Source organism: Felis catus, chromosome A1 (genome assembly GCF_018350175.1).
Source record: "Felis catus isolate Fca126 chromosome A1, F.catus_Fca126_mat1.0, whole genome shotgun sequence".
Lineage (NCBI taxonomy): Eukaryota > Metazoa > Chordata > Mammalia > Carnivora > Felidae > Felis > Felis catus.
Window position 1 is genome coordinate 24898772 of NC_058368.1, and position 17969 is coordinate 24916740.

General features: G+C 44.6%; 1 protein-coding gene across 1 annotated transcript in view; it reads left to right on the forward strand.

The window, feature by feature from the left end:
• Positions 1-17969, forward strand: part of CPB2 (carboxypeptidase B2) — a 51422-nt gene that overhangs the window by 4910 nt on the left and 28543 nt on the right. The window contains exons 2-5 of the mRNA XM_019826669.2: positions 9215-9290; positions 11476-11600; positions 13119-13227; positions 16855-16956. Coding sequence (XP_019682228.1) covers positions 9215-9290; positions 11476-11600; positions 13119-13227; positions 16855-16956 — 412 coding nt within the window. The remainder of the gene's footprint in view (positions 1-9214; positions 9291-11475; positions 11601-13118; positions 13228-16854; positions 16957-17969) is intronic.

The window sequence follows — 17969 nt, forward strand, 5'->3', positions numbered from 1 at the left end:
AAAAGGGGGCTTGGAGTTTTTTACTCTTGGGTTTCAGTTCCCCAAATGGGGCCCAACCACCTTGTAAATAAGGGCCACAATCCTGACCCCAGGTTTCAAGACCCTTGATTCAGGTCAGGTCCCATCCTGCCCATTTTACTCGTTTCACTTCCTGGTACATTCCAACCTAAGCCCCATATTCCTGCCCACCCGGATCACTTGTCATTCCTTGAGCTCTGATTTTGCCTTTCCACTTACACATCAACATTTATACCATTTCATCTCCGATCCATTTGCCAAACTTCCACCTGTCTCGGTCATCTGGCCTCACTTCCCTTTCTTTTAAAAAAAAATTTTTTTTTCAATGTTTATTTATTTTTGGGACAGAGAGAGACAGAGCATGAACAGGCGAGGGGCAGAGAGAGAGGGAGACACAGAATCGGAAACAGGCTCCAGGCTCTGAGCCATCAGCCCAGAGCCCGACGCGGGGCTTGAACTCACGGACCGCGAGATCGTGACCTGGCTGAAGTCGGGGCGCCTGGGTGGCGCAGTCAGTTAAGCGTCACTTCCCTTTCTTTGCCAGATCCTGCCCACCTCAGAAGTCCAACTCAGAGTGCCTCCCCTCTCTGACGACCTCAGCCCCAAATAACTTTTGACTTTGCATTCTTGTAACAGAGAATTCAATCTCAGAGAGCACTTACATGGTTTATCCCACACATTAGATGTTTGTATCTGTTGTGGAATAGTTTCCCCAGGAAGCAGGCTCTGAGATGGAGATTTGGCATGTAGGAAGTTTCCTGGAAAGTGATCTCGGGACCAACATTTGTGCAGGAATGAAGGAAAGAGAACTGGGCAGAGAAGGGATTGAACGGTGACACAGTCACACAAAGGCCTGGAGTCAGGAGACTGACTTGTCCTTGCAGAGCTGTCCCTGCAGAGCTGAGTTGTCCTTGCAGAGCTGTCCCAAACTGGGGCAAAGGGCGTATGCCTCTATAACCCATATTTATTAGTGGGATGTGGACTGTACTTGGGAGGGGGCATGCATGACCTTGGCAGCATGGCCTTCTTCAGTCAAGGAAGAGTCCTGGAAAGGGACTCGAGTGACAGCTGCCAACACTTGCAGAGCTGGGAAAATGAAAGTTCTTTCCTGGAGGGGGACCTGGGGAGCACAATATGCCACCTCCTACAGTTCAGTTTTTGTGCCATTCAGATCAATCTGCTTCAAAAATCAGCTTTGGAAGCAGCTCCTCTGGGATTCTGGTTGCTCTCTTCTCCTGGAGGAAAGGAACGAGAGGAGCATTAGTGGAATGAACTGCATCCCACCACAGCTATACCTGGTCTGGAGACAATAAGCAATACTCACCATTTTCCTTTTCTACAATCCATTCTGTTTTCCCCTCAGCAGCACCTACCATGGTCTAGGCAACCCACCTGGTGAAATGACCCAGACCTTTGACCTTCAAAGGTCTCAGCCTCCCATCACCATGCCCTCTTGAGCCGTGGCTGTTGGCCTCGTCCATATACATCAAAACTGGACAAGGGAGTACTATAGAATGCCTAAGCTTATCAAGAATACCGAATGTATTCTTCCCTGCCGGCTCAATTGTGTGCATGCACCCCTCAATATCCTCCCGATGATCAAAGTCACTTACACCTTCCAGAATAACTCTTCTCCTTCCTGACGATCTTTGGGGACAAGGAGACTGCAATAACTGTGTTTAACAAGACTCTTGCCAAGACTCTTGCCATGAAGAAGCTTTTCTTCCCTGGGAACCAGAACTTTTAAATTTACAGAGCCGTATTTATAGATTTCAAGTACAAATTCCCCAAATTCACCTGGAATGATGGTAAAGGAAGCTACTTCAATCTGGTTCCTGGAACCATGTATTCTAGCTTGTGGGGACACCACGCCATATAACGATTACTGATTTAAAATATATATTGCAGGGGCGCCTGGGTGGCTCAGTCGGTTAAGTGGCCGACTTCGGCTCAGGTCATGATCTCGCGGTCCGTGAGTTCGAGCCCCGCATTGGGCTCTGTGCTGACAGCTCAGAGCCCGGAGCCCGTTTCCACTTCTGTGTCTCCCTCTCTCTGACCCTCCCCCGTTCATGCTCTGTCTCTCTCTCTCTCTCAAAAAATAAATAAAAACATTAAAAAAATATATATATATATATTGCATCCTAAGAGGATGTTGCCTCTTTCCAAGCTAGCACCTCAGCTAATCCATTCTAATGGCTGTATGAGGCTGGCAGCTTCTGAGTGGTGTGGTAGGTGATATGCCCAGTGGATCCCACAGTAATGTGCCCATTCTGCACATCCCTTGTTGTAAAGTGGATCCCCTAATTGGTTACAGTATTAGGTGAGATCCAGTATCGATCAAACCCTATGTAAGTCCTTGTATGGTAACATTAGCTGTGGCCCTGCAGGTAGAAGAGGCAAATCAAGACCCAGAGCAGAAGGGGAGCAAAGTAGGCAATTTCTCACCAAGCGGTTGCTTGGTCTCTTCAAGGTATAGTGCTGATTAAAGGGCTTGATTTTGACTTCTGTTGCTGGCAAGTTGGACATTTGGCAACAAGAGTTGCCCTATCAATCTTGGTGAGTAAGAACCCATCCCGCGGGGCCACGCATAGCTTCACCTTTGCCATCATGGCTATTCTGTTCAAGGGCCCTTTGTGCCAGCACCGGGGTGACTGTTGACAGAGGCCGACTGACACCAACTGCCCACTTATTTTGTTTGCATAGTTATTGAGTGCCTATTGTTTTGTGGGTGCTCCATGTTAGGTGATACAATGTGCTACAAAGATTGTACTTTCTCCCCACTTCCATAGTCCTCCATGAAGCAGATGAGACATGCAAGAGATGTATTGAGAAAAGAGAGGAAAAAAGCGAGAAGGGGATAAGAAGAGGTTCTAGGGAGAGATGTGAGACTGCAGTGCAGGTTTGCAGTGGAGGAGAAAGAGGAGGAAGCAAAGTGGAACATGGAAGGTCTTAGATCATAGTGTACCTCTAAGAAAGGTTTTGCAAAGTTGATAAGACAGTTCTTGAGCTCACGTCACCCATCAGAAGAGCCCCTCATCTTTCAGCAGTGAGCCGGCCTTAGTATCCCCGCCATGCTCACTTATTAGCTGGATGCAGCCAGTGAAAACTGTGGCCTTAGCACTAACATGAGGACAGATTTCCAGCACAGCAGCTGGGGCCTTCCATCAATTACACATATTACAGCTGGTGATCCTAGAGGTGTTCTCAGGGCCACTCCACTCCTCCATTAGCTGGTCATAAGGGACCTCCACATGTGGCAGGTGTCAGTATGAGCTGAGAGAGAGGTCCTGGTGTAACAGTAGGGGATGCCACAGGGGTCTGGGCCACCTGCTCAGGCACCTCATTTGTGTCCCCGAACCCTACTCGCGCCCGATCCCGGATGTTCCGCTTCTGTCTTAGGATGGTTTGCTGGTCGGCCCACCCAACCTCACGACGTGACAACTGTATTAGTTTCCTATTGCTACTGTAACAAATGAGGACAGGGGAGGGTCGTAAAACAACACAAATTTATTTTCTTAGTTTTCTGTAGTTTAGAAATTAAAAATGGGTCTCGCCGGCCTGAAATCAAGGTGTCAGCCACCACTGTGTTCTTCTCTAGAGTCTCCGAGGGGAAAATCTGCTTCTTTGCTTTTTCCAGTGCCTAGAGGACACCCTCATTCCTTGGCTTGCGGCCCCTGCTTTTATCTTCAAAGGCAGCAGACGCAGGTTGAGTCCTTTTTGCATTGAATTACCCTGATCTCTTCTCGGGCCAAGTCTCCCTCCGCCTCGCTCTCTGTCTCCCCTCTCCACTTTTGAGGATCTTTGCAAAAGCACTGGGTTTACCCGGATAATCTAACACGATCGCCTCGTCTCAAAATATCGAACTATGTTTGCAAAGTCGCTTTCACCACGTAAGGCTCACAGGTTCTAGGGACTAGGACATGGACATTTTAGGGGGCCATCATTCCGCCTGCCAGAGTGCGTATGACAGGACACAGGTCATGATGGGTGAGACTGACTCCATGACCACGAGCTACCCGGGGTCAGGCTTCCCTTTCTACCAGGGCATGCCAGGAACTGGTTTTTTTCAAAGGTGTATAATTCTCCTTGGCAGATGTCATGGCCTTGCTGTAGGTATCTATGCTGTGACCCTCCTGTTGGGACATGCCAAAACCTCTAAATGGCATCTTTTCCCACCGCAGAGGCCTCTAATCCTTTATAGTCTGAGAGGCCATATGGCCCAAGTGTCAGGGCTTCTTATGCCACAGCCTGAAACTTTCTTCTCTGGGCCTCTCAGTCACAAAGATGATATTCTTTCCTGTCGCCCAAGAAATGGGTGGAAACAGTATCTCCAGGTGAGGTAGATCCAGAACCCGAGACCGCCCAGGAATCGGGCTCCTTTCCTTATCAGGAGAAGTATAAGATGGGCGCTTCCTTTGGGAGGGAATTTCCCAGGCTATCCCAGATCACGAGACCTTTAAAATTCCCCTGGTATGACTCAGAGTTACCCGAGTACATTTGCCATAAGTTCCTTTGGGAAGGGACAGAGGAAGTCACGATCACATACCCTCTCTATGCCATTGCAGGGTCTTTCCTTGTGGGGACCTGGCTCCCCACTTCAGGCCGGAGATTCCGGGTCTAAGGACTGGCCTGCATCCTGGAAACCGGGCGATGGGTTGTGACTCTTGATTGGGAGAGCTGCCCTTAGCTCCTCTCATATTCATCCTTGATTATTTTGACTGTAAAGGTTGGGCAATACTTTTGCTGGCCGGTATTTACCTTGCTTCTGGGAACTCTGTGTTCTCTTAACTAAGCCCGTAGATTTCCGCGGGTCATGCCCTGCTGGCTGCCACGCTGACCTTGCTGTTCATTAAAATAATTGGGCCCAGCTAGTCAAGGGTGGTGAAACACTGCCACCTGGCTTCTATTGTGTACCTCTTTCAACACCCCCATTGTTATTCTGCAATGTCATCCCTTACCGTCAGCTCTCAGGATCTACTCCCACCTAATACCCTCTTTTTTTTTTTTTTAATTTATTTTAATGTTTATTTATTTGTTTTATTTTACCTTATTTTTTGATGTTATTTATTTTTGAAGGAGAGAGAGAGACAGAGCGTGGGGGGGGGGGGGCAGAGAGAGAGGGAGACACAGGATCCTAAGCAGGCTCCAGGCTCTGAGCTGTCAGCAGCCCAAAGCACCCCCCTCCACCCGACAACGCGGGGCTCGAACCCATAAACCCCGAGATCATGGCCTGAGCCAAAGTCAGAGGCTTAACTGGCTGAGCCAGCCAGGTGCCCCCGTTTATTTATTTTTGAGAGACAGAGAGGCAGAGCGCAAGTGGGGGAGGGCAGAGAGAGAGAGAGAGACACACAGAATCTGAAGCAGGCTCCAGGCTCCGAGCTGTCAGCACAGAGCCCGATGCAGAACCTATGAGGCATGAGATCATGACCTGAGCCGAAGTTGGGCACTTAACTGACTGAGCCACCCAGGTGCCCCTTCTCATAGCCTCTTAAGTAGTAGCTAGGGTTAAGTCATGAAATAACCCGGCTGTGGAAGTGCCAAGTATATTAAGGAAAGGGACTATATCCCTAGAGAGGTACACCTGCCCGCGACACAGCATTTGACATTTTAGCTAGATCCTTGGAAGGTGGTGCTAATTGCTGTTAGGATGGTTTTTGGAAGCTTGGAGAAAGGAGTGGCCTGCATTTGGTGAACTAGAAATGTCAGAGCTATTATGGCAGATGGTGAAAGAAAAGATTAAAAAAAAATTCCCCAAGCAGGACGTGCCGGGTTAGGAAACCCACCACACTCCCCGGATGGGCTCAGAGCACCTTGGAAAACAATAAGGAGTGTGCTAGCAAAAGGGTGGCTTTTTTTCACAGTCAGAGTAGCTTTTTATAAATAAGAGTTCTTTTTTGGTGAATAAATAATCCAGAAAGGCATAAAATTGGGGGGAAAAACACCAAGATATCATCCCCTTTAGAAAACATCATTAACATTTTGGTGATCATTCTTCCACGCATTTCTTTGTATATTTATATACACTCCGTGACCACAGAGACCTTTATTTTTTGAGAGAGAGAGAGTCCACGAGTGAGGGAGAGGGACAGGTGCAGAAAGAGAGAGAATCTCAAGCAGGCGCCATGGTCAACACGGAGCCCCACAGGGGGCTTGGGCTCAATCCCATGACCCTGGGATCATGACCTGAGCCAAAATCAAGAGTGGGACGCTCAACTGACTGAGCCCCCAAGGCCCTCCTCTTTTAAAAAGCAATCTTATGGGGCGCCTGGGTGGCTCAGTCGGTTAAGCGGCCGACTTCGGCTCAGGTCATGATCTCGTGGTCCATGAGTTCGAGCCCCATGTCGGGCTCTGTGCTGACAGCTCAGAGCCTGGAGCCTGTTTCAGATTCTGTGTCTCCCTCTTTCTCTGACCCTCCCCTGTTCATGATCTCTCTCTCTCTCTCTCTCTGTCTCAAAAATAAATAAATGTTTAAAAAAAAAAAAAAAGCAATCTTATTTCCTCTCCCCACTTCCCTCACCCACCCAATCCTTCGAATGCCATTCCACACCACCCAAATCAATGTTAACTCTGTGCTGTTTCTTCGTTCATCAGTTTTCTCCTGCTTTTGACGCAGGTAATTTTCCTTTTTCTAATTTATTTATTTTTCACAAAAATGGGATCATATTGTATAGACTTCCCCACATCTTGCTTCTCTCCCTTAGTGCATCATGTAAATCCCCCTCAGGTAAATCTAACTCCTTCTTTATAATGGTTACAAAACATTCTAGAAGGTACAGACACTACCAGCGTTCAACAGTTCTGTTACTGACAAGCATTCGTGGGGTTTCTGCTTATTGTTACTATGAATGGTCCTGCAGTATCTGCCCTTGAACATATTTCCTTAAGCACTGGTTGAATAATTTAATGCTAAAACCTTACCAGAGATTGACACAAAATTTCCTAGTCTGTTTTTTTTTTTCTGTGAGCCAGTCTTTCCTTCTTCTGAAAATCAAATCTCCGTAGGCTTATTTCCAGGATTTAAAATCTTTCAATCAGGCTTTCTACAATAAAACCATCTTCCACTCTATCAAAATTATTCTCATAAATCACAAGTCAAGTGATGTCTTTTTCCTAATTCTTAATTGCCTACAACATAAAGACCGATTTCTCAGCATGCATTCAAAATTTTCTCTAGAGAAGGACTGAAATAAGTTTTCAAACTCATTTCTATTTAGCTACTCTCCTATCCTACACTTGGCAACAATGAACAACTTGCTATTTCCCCAACAGTGCCCTTTTGTCTCCTGCCACAGGACCTTTACACGCTCTAAGTTACCCAATCATCACCTCCATGAAGCCTTTGCTAATAATGACAAGCAGAAGTTGTCATAACCTCTTTTGTATTTCCAGAGCTCTTGTTAACATGGTTTTTTTAATGCTATAGAATAGTACCAAATTATTTCTCAAACTTTTTGTACCAGTTTATATTTTCACCAGTAGTGGAAATGATTTCCTAAAGCCCTTCCTCCTTGCTAACACTGGATGCTATCTGACTTTTAAATTTTTGCAGTTGAGTGGTTGTGAAATGGAATCCCCTTACAACTTTAATTTTTAATTTTCTGACTCACTCATAAAGTACAGTATCTCCATTCAATTATTTTTTCGTGACAAGTGGGTACTATAATTCCTTTCTGTAGTCTAGATACGAATCCTTTATCAGTTACACATGTTGAAAATATCTTGTTTGTTTATCTTTTTTCTCTTTCTGATGTCTTTTTTTATCCATCATTTCCTTCTAGGTTTAGGCTGTATTGTGTGGTAAGAGCTCTTGCCCAATTTCTATGAAATTAAAATGTGTCTAACCCCAAGAAGTAGCAGTTCCACTTGTAGACAAATTCCAGCCCAATATATTCTTCAGCACAGATGATAACCTTGAACATACAATGTTGAGGGAGAAAAAATAAGATACAGAAGGACACGTACAGTATATGAATTTTATAGAGTTACATCAAGCAAACCTAAGGATGTCTTAAGAATCTACACATTCAATGGGGCGCCTGGGTGGCTCAGTCGATTAAGCGGCCGACTTTGGCTCAGGTCATGATCTCACGGTCCGTGAGTTCAAGCCCCACGTCGGGCTCTGTGCTGACGGCTCAGAGCCTGGAGCCTGTTTCAGATTCTGTGTCTCCCCCCTCTCTCTGACCCTCCCCTGTTCATGCTCTGTCTCTCTCTGTCTCAAAAATAAATGAACATTAAAAAAAATTAAAAAAAAAAAGAATCTACACATTCAAGAATCCATCATGTGTTCAAGAATCCATAGTACAGAGAAAAAGTAAGGGAATGAGCAAAGTGAAAATTTAGGGTAGTGGGTACCTTTTGGGATGTGGTAAGGAGGCAGAGTGGGGAGGAACCCACAAGGAGCTTCAAGGACACCAATAACATTGGATTTCTTAAATGGCGTAATGGGTTCCCAGGCATTCATTTTATTATGTAATAAGCTAGTGTTAGCATTAATATTCCCTTATGCATCAAATATTTAATTTTTAAAACTATACCTCATGCACGCGCACACACACACACACACACACACACACACACACAGGAGAAAGAAGTCCGTACTCTGCAGAATGACTCCCATTCAAGAGAACTATTGATTTGGCAGTCGATTTGGAGCAGAAAGAATGAGAAAGTGTATGTTCTCTCTTTTTTTTCAATATATGAAATTTATTGTCAAATTGGTTTCCATACAACACCCAGTGCTCATCCCAACAGGTGCCCTCCTCAATACCCATCACCCACCCTCCCCTCCCTCCCACCCCCCATCAACCCTCAGTTTGTTCTCAGTTTTTAAGAGTCTCTTATGGTTTGGCTCTCTCCCACTCTAACCTCTTTTTTTTTTTTTTTCCTTCCCCTCCCCCATGGGTTTCTGTTAAGTTTCTCAGGATCCACATAAGAGTGAAACCATATGGTATCTGTCTTTCTCTGTATGGCTTATTTCACTTAGCATCACACTCTCCAGTTCCATCCACGTTGCTACAAAAGGCCATATTTCATTCTTATTCTCTTTTTAACCCTTAGCCTGTAGCAAGATCCTCTTTTCTTTTACTATTTAAAGTTTTTGTTTTTCCTTTTTACAATTACCTAGAGGATTATGTAAAAATAAACCTCATTTAAATTTTTTTATTTAACCTCAAAATTCTGTGTTATTCTTTCCCAGTGGCCAGGTTTTATCAGCTTTTCCTAGAACCTCCAGGCAAGTTCAGATTGTGCAGAATCTTACTACAACATATGAGGTAATTTTTCCCTCATTTATCTTTACGTTTGAGCCTTGAATAACACGGGTTTGAACTGCGTGGATCCGCTTACAGACAGATATGTGAGAAAGAAAAGTATAGTACCGTAAATGTATTTTTCTTATGATTTTCTTAATAACATTTGATTTTTCCTAGTTTACTTTATTATAAAAACACAGTATATTCAGGTGCCTGGGTGGCTCAATCAGTTAAGTGTCAGACTCTTGATTTCAGTTCAGGTCATGATCTCACGGTTTGGTTTGTGAGATCAAGCCCCACGTTGGGCTCTACACTGATAGCACAGAGCCTGCTTGGGATTCTCTCTCTCTCTCTCTCTCTCTCTGCCCCTCTCCTGCTTGCACTTGCTCGCTCTCTCGAAATAAATCATAATCCATTGTTATTAAATAATTTATTATTTAATAAAAATCTCTCAAACTTAAATGAAAATACTGTATATAATATGTACAACATATAACATATGTGTTTATCAACTGTTTATGTTATCAGGAAGCCTCCACTTAACCATGGGCTATTAGTAGTTAAATTTGGGGGAGCTCAAAGTTATACACAGATTTTCAACTGCACAGGAGTCAGCACCCCTAACCCCACATTCTTCAAGGATCAACTGTATATCGGCTTCATGGTGTCTAAATTTTGTGTGCCATGTTCTCTCATATGTTGTCTGACTTACATATAGCTGACATAAACCCCTCTTCTTATAGCCTTCTCCCCCTCCCCATAATCACATGATTTTGCCAGTGCTAAAATCAAAACATTCTTCGTTTGTGCTATTGGCTTTTCAGCCTATTTCATCATAGTAGCACTTTGGGAGTGAAAGTTGGTACTTACAAAGATGTTATGATGACAGAAGTCCAATAGAACTTTGCTTACAAAATAATGGTTCTTAAAAAGCAGTAGGCAGCAAAACTACAGGGGAGCGTTTGTTAAAATCTTCATGCTTGGGACCCATCTGCCCAGAATGCCTAAGGTGTAGAAAGCTGACAAGAGTTACAAGATGTCATGGTAGAAAATTGACGGCCCCCTGCTTGTCAGTGAAGGTTCTCCTGAAGCAGACATCAAAACCAGATTGAAGATGCCAGCTATGCGTACTGAGAGGAATGCTTGGGAAGGACGAAGAGGAGAAAGTTAGAGATGGCAGGGGGCACTTTCAGACCAGACACAGCTCTGACACTTTTGCAGACACGGAGACTTTGTAGATTCCGGGGCAGTTCCGATGAAGGTCTGGCTAGACCAGTGGTCAGTCCTGAAGCCAAAGCCACCGGGCTTTGGAAACCCATATCTCGCAAGAAGGGTCCTGCAAGAATATGCCCTCAGTGCCTGGTCCGTGGCTGGCTGCAGCCCTGGGGCAGCACGGCATCAGGCTCGGGCGGATCAAGAGGGGCAGTGGCTGGGAAGGCCTTTCAACTATGCTCCTCTCAACAGAAGCACCGAGCGGTGCGTTTTCATGGCCATCACACCATGGACAGAGGACATACCTCTGGAGGAAGCATTAGACATTTAGAATCTTAGTCCTTAATCTGCCACTTCCTACGTGTATGATTTTAGACACGCTGGCTGTGGGCCTTAATTTCTTCATTATTTCCACAGTGGAAATAGTAACACCCGCCTCGCCTACATCAAAGCGTAATTACAATGGTCAAAGGAAATGGGTGTGAAAATGCTTGAAAAAAGTGCAGTAAAGTAGAAAAAAAAAAAGTCAGTACTATTAAAAGTCCTTGCCCAAAGCCCATAATTAGATTAAAGAAAAGGAATATCAACATGATAACAATATCAAGCACATGGAATTTTTATTAAAGAAGATCAACAGTAAATTAACTTTCTTTCTAGAGAGAATTTCATTTCTCCTTTAAACATCTGACATACACATCCAGCTTTAGAGTTGGGTCATAAATATATTCATTGGCTCATTCATTCTTGTCTAACCAAATATTTATTGAGCGCCTTGTATGTTCCGGGGCCTCTCTCCTGGGGTCGCAGAAAAGAATAAGACGAGCTCCCTGCAAAATAAATGTTTACACTGCCACGTGTGTGAATGGGGACCAGCGGCTAGGAAATGTCTGTTTCACTTCTCCTATCGATACACGGTTTATGGCTTTAGCTATAGATGAGAAGGATGCGAACAACTGTTTTCGTTTTTATCAATTCTTCCCCTTGAAAACTGCAGATTGTTCTCTGGCAGCCGGTAACAGCTGAATTTATTGAGAAGAAGAAAGAAGTCCATTTTTTTGTGAATGCCTCTGATGTAAGCAACGTGAAAGCGAATTTACATGACAACGCCATTCTGTTCAGGTAGGCATCGTTCAGTATTTCTTGAGCGGCCATTAGACGCACCTATGAGGCATTGTATTAGCAGCCAGTATATTTGCTTTCTGGAAAAAATAAATACTTACACTGAACATGACCACACGGAAATCTCTGAAGTGGACCGGTGATGAAGTTTAAGTGGCCAGCTCTGCGACCTTGGACAAGTGGCTTCACCTCTCACAACCTGGGTCTCTTGCCTGAAAATGATTCAGACTCAGTGATCTGGGGATCTCCTATAGTTCCTCCTTATTCCTTCCTTCTTTTAGTTCCTCTGCTCTGTCCCTAGACCTGGGGAGTAAAATTGTCATTCACTTTAGCAGGTTTTGTGGTATGTCTTAAAAAAGCAGCTCCTGAAGGGGATCCTGCTTCCTTTCTTGCTTCGCAAGGTCAGTGAACATTCCTGAACATCTGGGCCAAACTAAACATTGTATCAGAGGCAATTTCTGTCCAGACGCCACACCCCCTTCCTCTTGGATGCTCCTGTTCAACGTCTCCATACTATGTCCGCTGTTCAAGAGCCAGGATTCCACCTGCGACCCTAGCATTCCTGGAGGCCAAGCTCTCTCCCGCTTATCAATGGGCAGCCTTTGGATAAGACACTACGATGATTATTAGTAATATGTTATAGGTGTTTACCGCCTTCCTGGAACTGTGCTGAGCCCTTCTACACATTGCTTCATTGAATTCTAATTTACCTCTGTAAGATAGATACTATCCTCACTAGGCAGATATGAAAAAACTGTTTCGTACTCACAAAGGAATTTCTCAAGATCATAACACATAGAACATAGCAGGGCAAAGAGTTGAAGTCAGCCTTCTCTGATGTCAAAGCCTTGGCTTTTATCCGCTGACCCCTCCAAAAAAAAGGAATAACATTAAAATGATAGCTAACTTTCAAACTGTTCATCCCAGGTGACGCAACAGCTTAATTCACTTAAAATGTTTGCCTAGTTAACAGTGTGGCAATTCTCAAGAGAATTAAACAAGCTGCCTTTCTGGTACCTTCTCTTTCCCTGTGCTTCTGTTTCTCTAGAGATTTGATCATCTTTGGCTATGCAGAACATCTGGTGTAGGTCAATGGCTGTCACGATGAGAAACAAAAAGAAAAGGCTTTCTGCTTCTCCTCGGTCCTCAGCTGAAAACAGAATAATACAATGTTAGTCTGGATTTAAGAAAGTTGTCCATTAACCTTAAAGACACTGACGAATCACAGTCAAGGAATGTTGGTAATGGTGAGGAAAGGGTGAGTTGGGGGGGGCCTTCAAAACACATCACACAGGAGCCACTTTGTCTCAGCTCTCATGTGGGTTCCACCAAGAAGGTCTGTGAATTTCAGCTTGCTACCGCGTGAGGGGTTATTGTTTGCACCTTGATGACGTTTACCTCGTTAAATTTCTCAGTGATTTTTTTCCCCCATGCTCACCTGTTGCTGTACCCGCAGTGGGTCGTGGGAGAATCAGAGTCCTGTTTGGAAATCAGCTGCCCCTCTGTTTCGTCCCCCAGCATCCTGGTGGAAGAAGTGGCAGATCTTATTCAACAGCAGACTGCCAATGACACGGTCAGCCCCCGGACCTCTTCCTCGTACTACGAACAGTATCACTCGCTGAATGAAGTAAGCCATTACGTTGCTCTCCAAAATCACTATTTTAATTTAGTTAGCATGGCCATTTCAACCATGGGATATTATTAAAAAACAGAATTAGTGGAAGAGAGTAAAAAAAAAAAATTACGATTAGGTTGATTATACGGTGGTAACCTAGCCTCTTGTGGATACCTTCCCTGGGGAGGTTGCATTCTATTAGGACCCTGCCTGTAAGCAGGCTGTTTGTCCAGAGTTGAGAGTGTCTCTAACTGCTAGCAGTAACACTACACCTTAAGGAACAACAGGAAATAAAAATAGGGGCTTTTTATTGACACTGCCCCAAAGAAATTAACAGTCTAATTAATCATGTGTCTTTGGACTATTACCCTGATCGTATTCTTACTGAATAATTGCTACATTTTCTCTCACTGAATTAGAGGAATTTACTCACTCATACTTAGTACATGGTCAATACCTGCGTTTTATTCCCCTTAGGAGGAATCTATTTAAATGAATAACGTTACTGATAATAATACCAGTTGTATTTTTTTTTTTAACGTTTATTTATTTTTGAGAGGGAGAGAGACAGAGCACGAACGGAGGAGGGGCAGAGAGAGAGGGAGACACAGAATCGGAAGCAGGCTCCAAGCTCTGAGCCATCAGCCCAGAGCCTGACGCGGGGCTGGAATGCACAGACCACGAGATCTGAGCTGAAGTCGGACGCTTAACCAACTCAGCCACTCAGGCGCCGCTGTATTTTAATCTTTAAGAAGTTGATTTTTTTCCCTATCAGTACTTACAGGTTCCCATTTGCTACAGGGAACCCGAGAAAAATGCTGCTGTTCGGCTGTGACCTTTCATGTAACACTCTCAGAACCGTTTCCCCATATTGTTAATTGAAAGGGTAAACTCCTTAGAGGACTTTCTTTTTTATATAGTATGCTCCAAGTAATAAAAATCCCTTGATACCTTTTATTCCTTCATCGGAGTATGCTGCTGTATTGCCTAATGTTAAGTATTTTTATCATCTTTGGCTAGGTGCCCAGAAACTGTTAAGGACCATATCCATGTTTTTAAGACATCTAAGACTTAAGAAATACGAATCAATTTGCTATTTAATCTTCAAAAGCATCTGTTCCTTTCCAGTTAGTTAAACCGGAACTCGGTCGGCTTCTAGAATCCATGTGCCTGGCCGATTGATGGGGATCTTAAAATTGCATCCCCTCCTTTGCCTCTCCTCCCTTGTCTCTATTCCCCTGAGACGTCTCCCCTCCAGTGTCCCCAATCTGATGCTCGGTGGGTGTGATTTGCAAAATCACTGCTGTGCTGAATTCGATGGGAAGAGGGGAACGCCTGAAAAAAGTACTTTTAAATATTTTAAAAATATTTTTTCATGATTTTGTTCAAAAGGGTGACTTTTTCTTACCTTGTCTCCAGGAGAGAGTGGGAAGGACATGGGGCAGGGGTGGGGGGGAAGGACATGACTATTAGTCTGCCATAACAAAGTGCCCCAGACTGGGTAACTTGGACCACAGAAATGTATTCTCTCCCAGTTCTGGGGGCTGGAAGTGCATCATCAAGGTGACAGCAGGGGTGGTTTCTCCTGAGGTGTCTCTCCTTGACTTGTAGACGGTTGCCTTCGCAGTGTGTCCTCACATGCCCTTCTCTCTGTGTGCACATCCCTGGTTTCCCTCCGTATGTTTATGTCCTGATCTCCACTTCTTATGAGGACACCAGGCAGGGTGGGTGAGGGCCGACACCAGCAGCCTCATTTTAACTTAATTACCTCTTTAACGGCCCTATCTCCAAATGTAGTCACGTTCTAAGGCGCTGGGGGTTACGGTTTCAGTGTATGAATTCGGAGGAGAACACAATTCAGTTCGTAACAGTGACAATCCAGGAAACATTGCAGACCTCTTCTCCCTCCCCGCCTCAATCCTTAGGGTTCATAGGATCCATGGCCATCTGGCCCTCAGGAAATTCCACCAAGTCCTTCCTTTGCCCTCGCCCTTGGCATTGATCTCTCCTTCAGCCCTCACCGCGAGGTCACCTGGTGGGCAGGAGAGTTCTTTTGTCATTGATTCCCACTGGGATCCACTGTAGGGAGAAAAACAAAAGGGCCAAAAAATGCTTCTTCCCTCTCTCTTTTTTTTTTTTAATGTTTATTTTTCAGAGAGAGAGAGAGAGAGCGCAACAGAGGGGCAGAGAGAGAGGGAGACAGAGAATCCAAAGCAGGCTCCAGGCTCTGAGCTGTCAGCACAGAGCCCGACGCAGGGCTCGAACCCACGAACCTGCGAGATCATGACCCGATCCGAAGTCAGACGCTTAACTGACTGAGCCACCCAGGCGCCCCGGCCAAAAAATAACTCCTTAAGACAAATGGCAAAAGAAGAGAGTTATTCAAAGGGTGTTACCTTCACTAGCTCAGATTAGATTGTGAGATGAACAGTTTCCTGCAAAGCTGCCTTCACACAACACAGCCTCCCTGGTTGGAGGAAATGTACCGAACCATTAATACTGAAACACAAAATAGTTTCATGTAGTAGTTGTCTCAGATGCACTCATGCCTTAGAAGAGTAGCATGGTACACAGAGGCCCAGCGAGGAAATCTCTGATGGCTAGATGCCCAACACTGCAGGCACGGACAGCATTGGTATTTGGTGACAGGTGGGCCTTCGGAGAGCATCTTAATCCCCAGCACAGGACAACCACTTACCCTAGTTATGCTACTTTGAGAGGATCCACGGTGCTCCAGGTCCCATCAACTTGAAATCACCTCTAGATAAGGTCCCAGAAATAAGGCCAAGCGTTGGTCACTCCCGTTGCAGAAGGTATACAAATACAAGTATGGTCCCTGAGAAGTTGGTCTGCAAACATGACCGAGTTCCATCGTTCAAACCCTGATTTGAAGTGGACACTAGCCTCAAGTCAGGTCCGGGAGTTTTTGTCTCTTCCTTCCACTGTAATCTGGACAGAATCACAACCACCACTAGACTTGCAGCCAGGAGAAAGGTCCTGAATCGAACGAGAGAATATTTTTCCTGCAGATTGTCCTCACCCCTGCCTCCTATCACTTTACACATCTTGTTGCGAGTGCACAGATCTCTAGTGGGGAACGACGGTGATTTATCCTGTACAAAGACAGTGCCTCTTTAGGTTACTCTTCTTAGGGGCGCCTGGGTGGCTCATTCGGTTAGGTGTCTGACTTTGGCTCAGGTCATGATCTCACGGTTTGTGAGTTCAAGCCCCGAATCACATCATGTGCTGTCAGCTCAGAGCCTGGGGCTGCTTATGATTCTGTGTCTCCCTCTCTCTGCCCCTCCCCCACTCACCCTCTGTCTCTGTCTCTGTCTCTCTCTCAAAAATAAATAAATATTAAAAAAATTTTTTAAGATTAACTTTTCCTACTTTGTGCTAAGTTTTTCAGTCCTTTTCTACTCTTTCTCTAACCCTTGATATCGTTCAAAACTTTAATTTTATCTATTTTCCGAAAGAGCAGGAGGAACACCCTGCCCCAACTGTTTTTGTTCGTTCTTATTTCCTTATGCAAAGATTTTTAAAGGGATCGCCTTGCCTTGATGAAATTGTCTCCTTCCTTGGGCCAGGAAAATGCTTTGAACTTGTTCTGCGACTGACTGCTGGTTTCTGCTTTGATAGATCTATTCTTGGATTGAAGTTATAACTGAAAACTATCCTGATATGGTTGAAAAAATCCACATTGGATCCTCATACGAGAAGTACCCACTTTATGTTTTAAAGGTATGCTGTGGGGGCAGTCGCTGATCTATCCACTTTGGAGAATGTGTTACTTCTCCAATGGTGCTTGTTATAACTTGCATATTTTTCTTTGAGCTGTGGAAATATTTGTATTATGGGTCTTCCTCGGTTTTACTATCCAGCTATTTGGGGATTAGTTATTACCCTTACATTTTCTCCTTTACTAATGCAGGATGGATGGGAGAGTGAAAAGCCTATTTTCAGAATCCACTCTCTCTGTTTATGTGACATAGATAAGCCATTTATTTTTTTTCTCCTTTTTTTAAATGTAATTTATTATCAAGTTAGCGAGCATGCAGTGTATACAGTGTGCTCTTGGCTTCGGGAGTAGATTCCTGTGATTCATCGCTTACCTACAATACCCAGTGCTCATCCCAACAAGTGCCCTCCTCGGTGCCCATCACCCATCTTCCCTGCCCTTCTGGCCCCACCCCTTCCTGAGCTTCAGTGGCTACCTTCATAAAATAAGGGAGTCGTCTGGATTATTTTTCTCAAGTCTGTTATTTACTTACCACCACTACCACCAGCACCTCTGACTGCCTTACTTAGGAGGAAACAAATACAGAGGAATCTGTTGTTAGACAAACATTGACCCGGATGTAGTTTTTGGAACCAAAGAAACAGCTTAACAACCACACCAAGGGAAGGATAGGAACCAGGGCTATGTCGGGGGCCTGGGCAGTAGGACTAATGTGATAACTTCTGCTCCAGTCGCCGTCCATTTGGTTATTTATTTTTAGTTGAATAAATTGGTCTTAGTAAAGGTCAGCGACTATGGCCACAGAAAGAATTTTTGGGAGCCATGAAATCATACTAATTCCTGCCTGTTAATTTCTAATTCTGCATTTCTTTTTTTGTTTGTTTGTTTTAGCTGTTCCCCCTAACCCTTCCTCAAAAAATAATTAAGGGGCGCCTGGGTGGCGCAGTCGGTTAAGCGTCCGACTTCAGCCAGGTCACGATCTCGCGGTCCGTGAGTTCGAGCCCCGCGTCAGGCT